The sequence below is a fragment of the Achroia grisella genome, unplaced genomic scaffold (genome assembly GCF_030625045.1).
Source record: "Achroia grisella isolate CSIRO2021 unplaced genomic scaffold, CSIRO_AGI_Agris_v1 utg856, whole genome shotgun sequence".
Lineage (NCBI taxonomy): Eukaryota > Metazoa > Arthropoda > Insecta > Lepidoptera > Pyralidae > Achroia > Achroia grisella.
The window spans coordinates 2,713,103-2,730,785 of record NW_026713045.1 but is presented as its reverse complement, the minus strand read 5'-3'; the positions used below and the strand labels follow the sequence as shown (position 1 = coordinate 2,730,785).

Here is a 17,683-nt window from a genome sequence, read left to right as displayed (position 1 = left end):
TTCTGAATATCATAAAGAGAAGGACGACGACAAACATACTTAAGGTGAATTTTGATTAATCAACTGTAGCATATTATAGACTGATAATTGATCCATAACAACCGTTCAAGTTAGAGTCAGACTCTCTAACCAAAGTTTATACATATATAGTATTATATTATGTATATAAAATAATACTTAATAAAAAGCATATTTTATTAGTTTTAACAATGAAACTACAACAGACGAATAGTTATCATATTAAATTGTAATAGCACAAACGTATGCTATAACACAAGTGGAACGTACATCATAAAATAAGGATGTCACGTTCATTTGTTAATTGAGTTCCACCTTTTCATACGCTTAGTAGGAATGGGTGACACCTTTAAACACCTTAGACTTTTTTTTTTCAATCCGATAACTATATATCATTTACAGGAAATAAGTAGCTATCGGTAGAATCCCGTGTCTTGTTTTATAGAGGAACAGTAAATCATTCCGATATGTGGATGAATATAATAAAAAAAAATTCACATAACATATTATACTATCTATAATAATATAATAAAAATATATATTATGTAAATTTAAATTACTTTTTATTAGATTTTTTTATTAGATGTTAAAATGCATTAGTCCTCCGAGATACAACGGAGTCAAATGTATATTCAGCATATTGCTGCATGTGTTTTGCAAGGCATGCATAACAACAACATTCGAAAGTGTGTCAAGATTGCAATAGTAACATGCACTCATCGCGATACGAATACGCTGCACAAAGCGGGAAATGCAACACATCAAAAACATTACGCTAAGTAGATCTTTTGTATACACATAGCCAAAATATGGATTAAATGAAACTTTACGCTAAAATCTTTCATCTGTTATACTACTGGAATGGCAAACACATCATGTGTTACTGTTGGTAAGGACTAAAATGTTAGGTATATTATGAGTAAACCATCAAAAATAGACATCTTGGTTAATAGTGCCGAATATAAACATTCGTTTAATCATTCTCTATACAATGCGAGCATAAAAAAAGCATGTGTTAAATAAATCTAAATGTACTATAAATCTGGGTATGGGGTAATAAAAATGCAAATATCGATCATAACTGACCAGACATTATACTGTCTATCCTGGCGGGATGCCGCCACCCATTCTATTCATATTTTTGAAGGGGACCACGGAATGTGCTGAATATCCATTTGGGTTTCGCTTTATTTTACGCTGCCGTCCAATGTCCGGCGTCAGGACATAACGAGGATGATATAGGATTAAACGGAACATTTATGATAAAAGTAAATTAACTAAAACACAATTTAATACCGAAGTTATTTTTCTGCTTTATGAACAGACATGAGAACTAATCTTATATTAGAATCTAGAAGCTTATTGTTTCCTAATTCGTACGTACAGCCCACACACCTTTTACTCATCAAGTCAGATAAAAATAGCAAAGAGCATGTGATTAATGGCACATGTAATGTTAATTTCTTTGAAAGTTGTACGCTAACGATATAGGAAATGAGATGTAATTTCAGAAAAAATCCAATCATGGTATTTATCATTAAAATTAAAGGAGCAAAAAACAGCAAACCATTAGTACTTACAGTAGTACGTCAGTGAGGACAAAAAGTTGAACTAAGATTCGTCATACTCAAGAGTATGCCGTGTATGCTGTATCTACCGCACATTGCTTTGCTTTAGAAATAATGTAATTATCTTTTCTTTATCTTTATCATATAATAAATTCTATTTAAAATGCGCAATCATAATCATTGCATGTCATTGAGGTACACGTATTCCATTCCATTTCGGAGTTTAATTTTAAAAGAATAATGTAAAATTCAGTAACAGAGCAAGTAAGATAATATTTAAACGAGAACGTACTTAGTAGAGAAATTTACATAAGGTTCTGAATTGAAACAAATACTGGAGCTAGAATTTAATCTAAGAATATGGTGAGATAAGAAAAAGAAACTACAATAATTACATTATTCAATTATACATAACAATCGTTGTACATAACGAAGAATTCAGAAATAATTAAAAACATCTGTACATTTCGTATCAATTCCCAGAAAGCTTTAAACATGATTTATTAATTTAAATAATATATGTTATAGTACTAGGTTTACGGTCTCCCAAAGTCTCAAAGGATGATAGTATAACAAAATGCAACATGAAGTCTAATAAAGTAATATTAGTGAATATTACACTTCGTATCTATTGCTTTGTGAATATAATAAACCGGTTTCTAGTTTATTCGTATTCTGACCTCAAGACTTGGTGCCGGACGTCGCTCCAACTACGCGGTAATACAGCACGCAAACGAATTACACGAACGGGTGAATGTTCTTTTGTAACCATGTTACAAATGTCGTGACACTCGACTGATATTACGCAAGGGTCTTAATTTAATAATCTCAATCAAATCGGTTTCAATAACGCCTTCATAAGTAAATTGCTAGTAACTTGAAAGCGAAATCCTATACCGCTCAGTCACGACTTCATCAATGCCCTATTACCTAGACATGGAAATAGCACAAGCACAAATGCGACTGCATCAATTCCGCAATATAAGCAGGAAAAAACTAATTGTTTATTTCACGACAGTATTCCTTTTTTATATTATAAAGAAAATCATATTGTCAGCAAGGTTTCTTATTAACTAGCAGACCCCATGAATTCGTATTCGTAAAACTTAAATATTTGTTTGTAAACCGATTAGAATGAAACAAACACCAAATTTAAAATGAAGATTACTATATTACATTTGAAAAAGCCGCACTCAAATTGGTTAGAGCGATTCTCAGATTAGCGCAAATAAGCGCACAGACAAACAGTAAAAAGTTCTAACAATCATTGTTTGGACACAATTTATAAAGTTGAAGATTCCAAAAAATCTTTTTTCTCATACAATTTATAATTTTTATTGTATATTGTTCATATTTCTATTACAGCAAAAGGAAAATTTATTACAGAGGGACCTCTTCTTGATAAAACAAATAGTCTTAATAGAATCCATTGTGGATAGTTCTTTCCCATTTCAAAGGCTCAGCAGCAGATAAACAGACGTGAACACGACTGCACGGACAATGATTGATGCTACATACACACACGAAACGCGACATTTATCTACAACAAAGCTTTGTAACTCTTACGGTTTATCTTAGGATGTAACTTTATACGATAATATGCCACATAGGTTGGTTACTTGCTATAACAAGATTACCTCTTAATTTAGAAAACTCAGAGTACTTAACTATATTAATTTTATATAAAATCTTACCTTCAAGTAGGATCCGAAATATTTAGTGACATATGGACTATCACACTGTGATAGCACCATAATCTCCTGTTGAATGTCTTCGATTTCATCTTCAGCTTCCTCAAGGTCTATAATCTTTATTGCGACCACTTGCTGTGTTCTGTTATCTACACCTTTGAACACTTCACCGAAGGAACCCTTGCCGATCTTCTCTTGTTTCGTGAAGATCAGCTCGGGATCGACCTTCTGCAAAAGAAGAAAAATTATTGGTGAATATTCTTGCTAATTAAAACCTAATCTATACATACGTAAATATTTTTTTGTAGCCATAGTAGAACATGTGTCTATAGAAATTACTATATGAATATAAGACAATAAACTAAATGTGTTTTTATATTCAAGCAAAAATTTCTAAAACCAATTTGATACATTATGAGTACATAACAATATTAAGATATCATTTATGGAATAAAACATTTAAACAGCTTATTTATACGCAAATATAATGTTCAAAGCGTAGATTGATTATTCATGGCATGTCATTAAATATTCATACACACGCCTCGGATAGGCTGAAGAATTGCCATTTCATATTTTAAGAATCGTTGCGTTTCATTTACTACTAAGGTATCTGGGTAGATATCCTTTGTATTTTAAGATCACAAGAAACCATTACAAAATAAGTAAACAGATTTGTTCAAGTGGTCGCATTTTAAAATATTTCAACATAGAGCATTTTTCTGCTTTCCAATTCCTAATTTCCTTTTTATACGTCTGGAATGGCAAACAGTCTGACGTCGCACCTAACAGTGGTAACCGCCTGTGAATGCTTTTTCTTAAACACAGCTGAGCAAATATGTATTATATTACATATTCTGCTCTTTTGTCACAGGTAGACTTGTTAAACGCCACAGTAGAAAAACTTAATGAAATATTCGTATCGCAAATAGAATTACCGGTATTTGGATTCAATCTTATAACTAAAATAATGTGTTTGTGTTAAATAATTTATCCACTCCATACTCTATAACTATTATGTAAACTGTAAACCACATTCATAATATTTAAAGGAAATGAGTTATAATAATTAACAATGAATGCAGACCTCATTAAGTTTCAGAGAGGATATTACAATATTAAGAATCAAATATCCTCACCGTTGCTTCTCAATACATTTATGAAAATATCATATATGCCAGGAAAAATATAGACAGTTTCAAAAGAGTTAGTGATTGCACCAATAAAAGCTTACGTAACAATAACAAACTGATTTTACCTAAATGTCGTTTGGCTAAAGTTAGTAATTCGTTTTATGGCAATTGCATAAGGTTTTACAATAAAATACCAGAGTCGGTTATTAATCTGCCTGAAAAAAGATTTAAATGTTAAATAAAACAGTTCCTTTGCAAAAAAGCTTACCATAAAATTGAAGAATTCGTTAACGATAATAATGTTTTTATAGAAAAACTTTAAATCCATAAGATAAGACAATATTATCTCTGATTACACTAATAATGAGTGCGTAGCGATTTCTATGTTGATTATCGCATGCCTCTTACTTGTTATACTGTAATTATTTATATATAAAAAATATCTATTAAAAAGAGCAACACACAAGTTTCTTGCTCATTCTTCTTGTGATGAATCTGCATTCCGAATGAGTGGTAGAATCAAAATATGACTATTCAAAAGTGCTTGTAATGAGTTTATTTGAATAAAGATTATTTCTTTTTCTAAGAATTAAGTAAAATATGAGGATAAATGGCCTTTACATCTTACAAAGGCCTTTAAAGTTGATGACTATAAAAGCAGTAAATTTGCCTTCTCGAGTATAAGGTTTAAGACCATATCCATTAAGTAAGAAAAGTGAAAAAATTTTCTGTTTCAAAATAATGTGCGTTATCCTTACTAATATTATAAATGCGAAAGTAACTCTGTCTGTCTGTTTGTCTGTCTCGCTTTCACGCCAAAACTACTGATAGAAGGGTTATATAATAATATAATATTTTTTTTTTCATTATTTGGTCAAGATCACTATTTTCGCGGACGAAGTCGCGGGTACAGCTAGTTGGTTATATCTACTAAAAAGATGAGGCATAAATTTATATCACATCACGACTTACTTACCGATTTTAAACCGATAACAAGTAATAGACTTTATTTATATTAGTATTATTTTATTTTCAACAATTTATTTTAACACAAACCGAAACAAAATGTTTATATCAAATTTAAAATCGTAACATATATTTTAAATTATAGTTTATATTTGCAGTAAATCATAATTATTCATATTTTTTTTAATCAAGACGCATTATCTGTTTAAGGAATTTTATCGATTCTATCAGAAGTAAGGATTAAGCTAAGAATTGTTGGGGTAATCCTAGTTATCAAACTACTTTTGTAACAAAATATTATAAACATAGTAGTAAAAATTTGCATACATTATTACTCTTTTATTGCCCTAACTACTTTTATTAGTGTTAATCTAGGAACATAAATAACATTCAGTACCTATGTATTGAATAATTAAGACTCAATATTGACTTACAATATATGTAACAATAAATAATATAATAAATAAATACTCTAGACAATTTACACAACGCCATCTAGTCTCACGGTAAGCAGACCTTGTGTTATAGGTACTGATATAAACACTCAGTTTTTTTGTAATTAGATACATAATATACATAGATAACAGCAAGACCGATACAAAATATCATACTCATGAATAGAAGTGTTTGCACCGTTCGAAGAATAGAACCCACGACCATCGGAAGCAACGTGGTGAGCTAAACCGCTAGATCACCAAGATCATAAAATACACCGCCGGCCACCAATAATTCTACAATACCGGCCGTCAAAAATAATATTTGTAGAGTATTCAGTATGCATGCGTGAGTTAAAAAAAACTCTTTGAACGAATTTAATAGGTTTTGGTTTATATATGGTTCCATAGATATATATGTATGTTTAAGGGTGTATATATTATATTAATTCGTGAAGTACAAGTAAAGTAAAAACATTGTACCCCTTTTTAAAAAATAGCGCAGACGGACTAGTACGAAATAGTTCGCATGCTTATTGTTTATATACATAGATGCTAATATATATATATATATATATATATATATATATATATATATATATATATATATATATTCTGCAGAATCACCCTAAATTCATAAATAAAACATTACAAACAATTCCATTATATTACGCGACTGATAAGAATACGTAAATGTCAAATAATTTCAATTGTCAAAATAGTGAATTAGGGGTTGTTTCTGTGCTATTATTAAACTACTTAATCAAAATATTAATACATGAAACAAGTCTTTGCCGTTTAGTTAAAATATGAATTCATAATTTAAGATATTTTTTAAGAGGCATATTTTGTAAATATATCTTTTTATTAATTATGAATAAATGAACATACAACTGTATAAAAATATAATTAATAAAAATATTTTATGTTAATTGATTTAGGTAGTATTGTACTTTATTGGTTTTTAAGTGTTATTTATAAAACACTAATTCCGTTATAAAGGTACGCTAATTAATGTTTAGTAAATATGCAACTAAAAGTAAAACGGAACGCAGAAAGGTTAATAGTTCCGTAGTTTTTCTATATTTATCAAGTCATACCTACAGAACAGGAAATATTCTTATCGATATATTACCGACACATGAAGAATCCACGACCTCCGCCATTTGCCAGACATTGCGCCAAGTGTCAAGGTTCCGCACGAGCGAGATGCAGCAGAATGGTTTGCTACGTGATATATTTACTTAAACACGAACTATTTCTGTGCAAGTAGTATACATTATACCTACCTAATTTTATACTGTATACAGTATAAAATTAGTTAGATATATAGTTTTTCGTCAATAAAATATTTACATTTTATTTAAACTTACTCCAAAAATATGCGAATATGTTAATGTTTGATTATATTAATACAATAAAATAAGTTATATAAAAATATAACTTATTTTATTGTATTAATATAAATATAGAGTTTAATACTCATATAAATGGTTTGTCATAATAACTATTATTAGTAATTATTTTGTATTTTGGGAATCGGTTGAATAACAATGTGATCAGTTGCCGATCAACGGAAGCTTTACAAATTTTCCGGTCCAGCGAAACCAAGCAACCTTATAGCCGCAGACCTTTATTTTATAGCGTTTTTATTTCCTTAACTTGCACGTACCGTTCGTTTCATACATAACAAAGCCATTTAGCCGTTCGTGATTGTAGACGCAATGGGAATCCAAATATCGATATAAATTGTACGATAAGAGAGTTTAACGAAGTTGCTCGTTCGCTATTCCGAAGGGTATATACCTAACATATCTTAAAGTTTCAATAACATGGCTGTTTAATTAGATTGAACCTAACTTTAATACAATATGTCCAAATAGTTAGGATAGTTAATTTGTAGTAGAACGGAAAGATATGTTGGAGGATAGTGATCTTTTAAACACAAACGACTCAGGTAAAAGTTTTTATTGAAAATGAAGACTTTCATGCTAAATAGATTTTAGTGAAAGTACCATAGTTTCCCGACTACGATAAGTTGAGCACGTGGATCGTTTTATCCGGATAGAGCTAGCACGAGACATAGTTGGTACAAGACGTGACCAGACTCCAAATGAGAGAAGCTTGCGCGCATATTGAGACGTAAATCTCAAATGTTTTTAATCTAGCGTTGCAAGTAGGTTATTTTTACGTATCAACGTAGTAACAAAATATTTTACAAACAATTCAAGAGTTTTTCTTCGTCGTAGCAGTACATGGTAACACACCATGTACTGATACTATTTTTCTTTACTACTTTTACTACTACCTTTTGTACTACTTTTTTTTAGAACCTTAACATAAAACTTGTTTTGAAATTGATGCTTTTGACACGAAGAAGTTGCTTGAGATGTTAAATGTTTATATATTCTTTAAGCGATAGTTGAGTTTTATATAAATAACCAAGGTAGATATCGCGTCATGTCTATTCCAAGGATCACAGTTATTTTGGTGTAAGTATATATTCATTATAAAAGAAAGAGTATTATATGACATCTAACAATAATATTAATAACATAAAAAAACGTTATTTACATGATATATTGAAAGACGAAGTGACGGTTACTATGTGCTAAACAAAATACTTTTAATTATACAAATAACTTATTGTAGTACAAGAGAACAACAGAAAAATGCTATAGAGGCAACCCAAGAATACCGTCTTATGCAGTCGATAATAACTCCCTCTAAACGAACAGACAACAAAGAAGATACAGATACAGAAGCAGAATTAATAGACATGGCTTACTTACCATTACCAGGGCCGTCGACTTGTAATATATTCGAATTATATAAAAAAATACAACCTAAGATAACAATGATATTGATACACTTAGAAATTAATATCAGGTATTCATATTTTTGGTAGACGGTTAGAATATTTACCATTCGTATATACAAATTCCTACCCTATTTGTAAATTATATTTTATTAACGTTTAATTCAGACAAATAGTTACCTATTCCTCTTTTAGAAAATAATTTTACGACGCGTCTAATTCTGTAGCAAACGCGGGATAATAAGGTTGAAAAGGACGTAACGTCATTATTTTCTCTTAAAATTCCACCCAAAAAGGCCAGGGAGGTGAAGTGATAAAGCGAAGGGCTCATCGCGTGAACAAAACGGCTTATTGAGTTTGGTAGGCCAATTTTACACGCGAAGCCCTAAAGTCGAGAACAATTTCACAGGCGATGTAAAACTGATTTCAGCACAACCAATTTTATGGTAAAAGGTCAAGCAAACAGGATATTTATAAATCTCTGGTAGGTACACTTAATATTACGAGCAGTACAATAGGCTGTAATATGACTTAAGATTTATTACCTTTACGTTTAAAAATGCTATTGAGAAATATGAATGTGTAATGATGACATGTTTTCTATGCGTTTACCAATGCATTCTTCGATACACTAGAAGCATCTTATCTACATACACTAGAAATAGGCAAAAATAAGAGGATAAATACCTATCTCACAATTAAAATTTTCTCTAAGGTAAAAATATTTTTAATGTAAGAGAATTATTTGAATTAATGTCAATGGCAACTCATCTAAACTTTTCTATTAACACAGAAACTTTTTTAAAGATCAAATTTATGCGAAAAGTTATAGCAAATTAAAAATTCTTAAGATAGCCATGAAAAAAATAATTTAACACTTAAAATTCTCTAGAGGGTTGGTGTCGTATAAAATGATAATACTGAACAAACTACTTTGATTATATCGATGTGCCGTAAAATACTAATGACATATCGATTGTAAACTGAATCGCAAATATTAGTCACTTGTCACCGATATTGTTGCTTACTAACAATAAAATTCACACAATAAACAGACTGACATTTTAGTCGCGTCTATCTCGCTGGGGACATAAAAATTACAGTCACGGAATTCAATTAGAATGGTTATAAAGCAATTTGTTTATTGCATACAATAATTTTTCAAGAGTGTTTCATGTCAGTCCGATTATTTTACTATAATAGTTATAAAATAACTAAAATAAGGTACATATTCAGTGCTTTTTTCTAAATATGAAACAATACCTTTTGTCTGTTTGAATGTCATCATAACATATGCAATCTAATGAACAAGAGATATATTATAGATATGTATAATAAAATAAGAATTAATTCACATAAAAATGAAATAAATTACCTAAAAAATCATATTTAATTAAAACCTTAATTCTTATCAAAAGATTGTAGCCTTATCAATCTAGGTTCGAGACTGTTTAGGCCTATATATATGTACTTAATTAATATTACGTAAATGAAGTTACTATCATTTTCAATACTTAAATAAGTTTGAAAATGGATTAAAAATAATTTGTTTTGTACTTTACATTTACTATGTGAAGTGACGTTTGTATCCGTTAATCCGTTTATGATAAACTCTTAGATAGTAGAGCCACATTAATTTCCTAAGTGATAATCGACGTTTCAATAAATACTAGTGTCAAAAAAATCGCAATCACGGTAATCGTCGGCAAAATAAAAGATATATAAATAGGATACAATATATTAGCAAACTATAATGCTACTGAAGCTAAGTGGAGGACTGTACTCGTATGTAGATGTTAGCATTTGTAAAAAACTTCATACATCAATAGATAAATACAGGATTGAACGCTGATTCCAGCTACTGGTAAGAACTACGCATTGAGTGTGAGAGAAGCGAGCCTAACTTGTAATAATTTAGGAGAATGACCTAAGGAAGAAACAACCATCTTCATATCCTGGAAAGTAAAAAAAATTACCAGTACATTATTCTTATGTGATGTAAATTTATTTTCTTCAGGATATTCAAAGAAATCTCAAAGACAAAAGGGAAAAGCTTGTTATAATTATATCTGAGTATTGGTTTAATGATATATAAGGATTTTAGAAATTTAGGCTAAATATAAATAAGCATCATCACTATCATTTCAATCATTGGTATACCTACATAAACATTGCAGTTAACATATCCTTCTTAGAAATGTATATATATGGATTCATGAATAAAAATAAAAAAATCGCTAATTAAAAAAAACGATACACGTTGTCTCTAAATTAAATCCGTTGCAACTACTTGACTTAACACTCTGTGATACAACTAACATTATTGGGTTCAGTCGCCTTGGCGTTAACTCGCACACCGTAAAGAGAACAACCTCGGTTACGAATACATTTACTATTCATTAGATACCCTATATAGGAAACCAACTCACTCCATCGTCCCTATAAAAGGGCTATTGGCATGTATTCAACAAGAAAACGATTTTTCTTAGACCGGTAAGAGTTACGTAAATAAATAAACATAGACATTCTAGTGATAGATAGGAAAGTAAGTCAAAGTATGTAAGTATTACATAATATGGCTCCATTTAGATTTTACATGAATAATATTAATGGGATAATCCCTTGTGTATGAGAATACTTATAAAAGTACAATTAACAAAATTGATTTATGGTAACGCGCATTTTACAAACATTTAGTAGCTTTTATTTATATTCTTTTGTGAAATATTTAAACTATATTTAGATGGTTTTCTTCCACCGATTTACCCAGAATTAGAAATGCTGTATATAAAATGTAATAATAGCCTGGTATAATTATGTAGCCGGAAGATGACTATAGTACTTTATATATTGTAGCTATATATATTTAAAGATTGATGCTTAAAATTAAAAAAGAACACTACATCTTGGTACTTCATATATGTGAGATCTAAATACATTTTGTATCTAGTCGATACATAATAATCACCCACCACCTATGGTGAACATTAGAGAAACCTGCAGTCGTGTCGAATAACGCGTACATAGTCGATATCGGACATGCATTGCGAGAGACGAGGAAATAAATTGCAAGAACTGCCGCTCACGCACATAGTCAGGATGTGAAACTACTAAACACCTTATAGTTAAGTACTTTACTCAGTTAATTGAGTTGTATGACAATTATGATATCCAATGCAATAACATTACTGTTATTTTTTTAAATATTCCATGCATGTATGTGTATTCTAGGTATTATTTCGTGTATACCTAATAATATATTTTTAATTATATACATTTTAAATATTTTTTTCTGTACCTCAATTATCTACTTCCTTTTGACAAAATTGCAATAGCATATGCTGGTGGTCAATCTATTCTCCCAAATTTGCATTTAGTAATTAATCTGTATTATTGCAAACATGTCCAATATTGTACAAACTCATTTGAAAAGAGCTGAGTTTCTTGTCAGTTCTTCACAGCTCGAAAGCACTCCGAACTGACGGTATATTTGACAAATCATAAGAGTATGTAATACGTACATGAATAAAGATATTTTGATTTGATTTGACAACTTCTTTCATTTACAGCTTTCTGTCAACTATGTCGCAAATAGTAATGTACTTTGAGCTTCTTTATCTAGGAAGGCAAGGTCACCAAGCAACTGCAAATCTTACCCTCGACATTGTAATTTGTACGTACTTAATACACAAGTTGTCTTGTTTAAGGTACAGCTATTATTTAACCCTTTACCGCTGTTTACAGAATCCTACTCTTAAATGCCCTTAACATATATTTGAACTTACATTGGTGCCAACGTGTCTATTCTGTGATGGACGAACGGGCGCAGGGCGCGCAGGTTCAGGTGGCACTTTTAGCTGCCTTCGGTCAAAAGAAGACACATGGCTACCAGCCCAACTCCATCGACCTGGCCCGTTACTCCCATGAGGCAAAGAGTACGACGATTGCGGTCTCAAATGTCTATGGTTAGGAGGTGGCAATAAAACGTTACCACTCGGCGTTCCCTGAGGAATAGCACCTGGTGGACCCTGAATGTAATGATAACGCGGTGGATTAGACACTGCTGCTCCCCACATGATACTAAACACTATTAAACACACACAATCACAACACAACACTGATTACTTCATCACATCGATTATAATTGCTCACAGATATTGATCGACATTCCGTCTGGTGTTATCGCCGAAAATGATAATTGAAATACTTTATGCGAATTCTGCTCACTGTTTAGATAACGTAATTAAACCTAATCGGCTACCAGTCCGTTGCGAGCGATCCAGGCCACTGTTCGCGATGGAAAGACAGCTTGAAAACATGAACGCCTCGAAAGCAACCGTCACCGGACGCAACCGAGACGCGTAAAGAATTAATTTATATTTGATGGACGAATGTTTCTATGAAAAAGGTAATGTGCTTTGTGTTATTTGAACATTTGGCTACTGCGCTAAATTACTTTTATATTTCGGTCAACAAAAACACAACTACAAAAGAGTACACTCGACCATAAGTTAAATGATGGCAAAAAAATATAAATACACTTCTAAGTGCAAATACATCTTTTTTCTTTCTAAAAAAATATGAATAATAAATGATCTATATAAAACAATAGACCCCACTGATACTAAATCTAAACATTAGATGCATGGACACGAAAAAGTTCATATGACTGAACATCAACGTCCAATAGCACCTTTAACATCGGATCGCGACCGACCAACGTGGGGAAATTATACACTGATAATTTCCACTCCAACAGGCAACTCGAGAGAAATCTGTTTCCCGACACTATTAATCCATAGTGATGGACGGCGTCTGAATATCAACGCATTTGAATGTACACTGGTTGCGTGTTGCCAATGGTAGCCTAGCGTAGCACGCCGACTGCCCTGGCGATTGCATTATGATTTTTTCGCAAGGGACCGCGGGGGCGAAGCGGGTGTGCGGGAAACGACCAGCGCCAGCGAAGCGTGCATCAGCCGCTGCTTGGTCGGTGCAACGCAGCGAAACTTGCGTACTCAACCTCCAGTGGTGCATATTCATATCATTGCCATCTGTAAGTGACTTATCACGATATATATAAATACACTCAGAGTAGAGGGTGAAAATTACCAAGGAATTAATTGAACTGCACAATTTTTTCATAAATTTAAAACTGCATATAAAGAGCGAAAGTAACAAGGTCATTTAATAATAACCACAAAAATGCAACTAAAAGTGTATCAAAGTGAGAGTTCTTATTACGTCTGACGGTCTAATGTTAATGTTTTGTTAGAAACATATCGCCAGTATCAATAGCTGTCAAGAGACGGCATGGTAAAAAAATTTCATTCGTGGCGCTATAGTCAATCTGTCAAAAGAACGTTCCAGTTAGCGAACGCGAAAGTCAGAGCAAGACAAAGGCGTTACAAAACTTTCGTTAGGCCACGACGGCGAACGTCTGAGTTCGGACACAATAGAAGGTATTAGTATTCCGAATACACACTCCTTCAGCAATAGAAACAGGGTTGACTGTACCGAGGAGTCACCGCCCGCATAACCGTGCAGTGAATACAATTCCTTCTGAACTAGAGGAATGCCGTACGGCCACATTATCGCTACCAAACCACGCATCGCCATAATCGCCCGACATTGGGCAATGCGGTCCACATACATTATTTGGCTTAGATACCGTTAGGCCCTGTTGTAGGACTGTAATGTATTCCAAGTAAAAACAATGCCAGAGAATAATATGCCGCACAGATTTCCTATATAATTAGTATTGCAATTAGATAAGTCGGAAAAGAAAACCGTTGTTAGATGACAGAAACGATGCAACCGTAAATAGTGTCAACAGGTGTGCTACCTTGCGTGGGCTTCACATAGGAATTCTACGTGGCATGCCTGGCTTGCCTTTTGTTCCGCATTCTGAGCAATATATAAGGCAAGAGACACAGAAATATATAAATAGACACAAAATTATATAAAGTATAGTGAGAAATTGAGAATAATATTGGAAAAGAATAATTGTTAACATAAAAATAACCAACAATCAACGGGTGTTATAAGCCATCCAACCGACAGACAGCAATGCCTACGCGTGACTAAAATCGACGAGTCAAACAATGTATTTTAAAAACTGGTACAATTTGTACGTATTTAGGAACAATGATCGTTCATTTAAACCCACTAAACAAAAATGAGCTCAACACAAAATAGGTACTGTCCAAAATTGAATTTATTTGAATAAATTTTACATATTCAAGTAAGGCATAACTACGACATGAGTCTATTAGTAGTTATATATGTGAATGAAATCACCCAGTTACTTGGTATTAAAAAAAAGTGATAAGCAACGTTATCGTGATACATAACATCCCAAAAATATTAGATAAGCCATAGCGAAAATAACAAGACGCACAAAGAAACGTAACAAGGTTAAACTACTTACAAACCAGTAGAATACAACGAGACAGAGATAGAAATAACAATTCACGTGCATTTAAAAAGTACTAGCACTATGAACAATCCAAATGTGCGATGTTACGATACAGTATCTTACAATTTACTTAGGGCATTCGCTATCATCTTGATTGTTTTTGTCTATCAGAAATTAACATAATATGAAAGATTTCCTTATAAATCGTACAACATGGTAGTTTGGAAACGCTTCGGTACGGTTAACAACATAAATCGTTTGAGAGCACCGGCTCTAGAATTTGCACCGATTTAGTTTTCACTGTTCATGGCGCTAAACCCAGTTCTATTTATTCACAATGTGCACAGTATTCACATTGTCCGCCAGTGAAAATACATGTCTATAACATATCTCTTCTGTGTACATCCTTTTGACACTATACGAAAACAGATTTGTAAAGATTTTAAGAGTTCTCGCTCTCTTATGAAATAGATGGTAAAAAATACACAAATCAAACAGATGTAAAATAATCACACCGTAAAATATATCAAGCAAGATGTAAACGCATTTACTAAAATAAGAAATGTAAAGAATTAAATTTTAAAAAATCGTTATTTCACATAACAAATTAAAAATATATATAATATAATCAAAGTTACTCATTCATTTATTACATCATCAAATTGGCAACAATAACGTTGGTCATTCTTCAATATATAATATTTTTTATTCATATTCTATAAAAATATCATGCAATAACTTGACCAATTGTGTAAACTTCTATCACATTAAACTTTTTATTCAAGCTTTTACGAGGAGGAACTTCCAAATGTCATAGGGAAAATATTTTATGAATAATAAAATACAGTTGATGTGCTTTAATACCTTACAAACACCTTATTTGAATACCAGAAGTACAGAGTACCTGGGCATATTATTATACCGAGATACTATGTATTTATGACACATCGGAAACGCTTTAAGCAAACCGGCGAAACCATAAAAGCGCTATATCCGAACGGTACAAAACAATGCGATGCTATTTCGTGAAACACTTTCATTTACAGAAAATTTTCAAATAATCGTATATATTTGGATGTATTTTAAATAAAGTTTAAAATACAAGCAAACATGTGCGAGTACATACAAAGAAACAGACACGAGAACGTACACGAGAAACAGTTATATATATAGATATAAATAAAATATTAAACATTGGTGACACTTTAAAAATACGCGAAATATTGTCGATAGATACTACTAGTTACAAACTTTGCAGCTATTATGAACGCTGAAATCTATGGCAGACGTAAAAAGATAAAATATGTAACGTTTTTTTCAAAATATAATACTATCCTGGAAAAACGTACAGTTTCAGATACAGGTCCACCTGGAGGATTATGTAAATAATTTAATCACATTTCAATTTAAGTATTCGTAGTGATATCAAAGCTAATATTTTATAAACGATTAAAAGAGAAAAGTTTCTACAAGTTTCCAAATAAAAAAAAACTTGTATTCTATCCATTCTGTTGAAACCACGCATCTTTAAGAATTCATCAGTTTATGAATAAACTTTGTAGTTTGTATGACAGTTCCCTCATCTGGGATGCAAGTGGAATAACAGGTTATGTGAGTTACATGAAAACTTTCAGCGCAGTTTAGTCAAAATGTCGAGGGTGGTATACATCAGGCGTTTTATTTTACCCCGCTGGAACATTAAAAGTAAAATTGTGTCACGCTGTTTATTACACTATTTTACGATCTGAGTGTTCGTACTAGAGTAATAGTTGGATGTCTGCTTCATGACTTCGCTTGTAATCGCTTTCGTATAAATAACATTAACACTCGACAAGCGTGGCACTCAAACAAAAAGCAAAGCACGGCTCGTGACTTCATCGTAAAAATATTTATTTATACGTATACTGTGATTTTCATAGTACCTATCTCTTTAAAAAAATGAGAAACTTTGTCTTTTATGCCATCGTTATCATCCCTCTTGCCATTTATTGCCCGCATCTATAATATAGACCTCCACCATAAACTGCTACAAGATACGAAGAATCCACTGCCACTCTGCGAATTTATTATACGCATAACAGAATTTATGTTATGTTTAATTCTGAAATTGTACACAACTTATTATATGTAAGCTATATTTCAAATAAAGTAATTTGTGCAGTACATAAGTAAGCAATATAGTGCACCATGTTGATGAATGGGATAAAAATTCAAATCCACCAAAGCTTCCCATAAACATAAGTTAATCAAATATCAATATAGCGGGTCCATGCCCTTTCGTTACTGCAAAAAACATCACGTCTCACAGTAAAATATTATAAGCCTGTATTGAAAAACGACGCCATGTTCGTTATGTACGTGTGGCAATGTACGATGAATGTTATGTGTGCACATACATACAGACGTCGTTTAATCTTGTGTATAATATGGAATATTGATGTAAATATTTCGCTATAAGGTATAGTATAGTATAAGAACTTTCAACTGTATGGATATTTAAAAATGTATATATCTTCAAAAGTTACATTGAATCAATGTTTTGTTGAATTATTTACAAGTATTTTTTTAAAGAACAATTGTCACAAATATTTTTATAACTACACCAGCGAATAAATATTTGCATTTTATAGGACTTAT

At 31.8% G+C, this 17,683-nt stretch overlaps 1 protein-coding gene across 2 annotated transcripts in view; it reads right to left on the bottom strand.

Annotated features, from left to right (window-relative positions):
* Nucleotides 1-17,683, bottom strand: part of LOC131852753 (serine/threonine-protein kinase 26) — a 92,687-nt gene that overhangs the window by 57,712 nt on the left and 17,292 nt on the right. The window contains exons 1-3 of one of the 2 annotated variants that reach the window (XM_059203481.1): nucleotides 13,322-13,451; nucleotides 12,414-12,915; nucleotides 3,281-3,505 (exon numbers count right to left, since the gene is read on the bottom strand). In XM_059203481.1, coding sequence (XP_059059464.1) covers nucleotides 3,281-3,505; nucleotides 12,414-12,704 — 516 coding nt within the window. In that variant the 5' untranslated portion in view covers nucleotides 12,705-12,915; nucleotides 13,322-13,451. Of the gene's footprint in view, nucleotides 1-3,280; nucleotides 3,506-12,413; nucleotides 12,916-13,321; nucleotides 13,452-17,683 lie in introns of those variants that run through there. The other variant, XM_059203482.1, reaches the window with a different exon arrangement.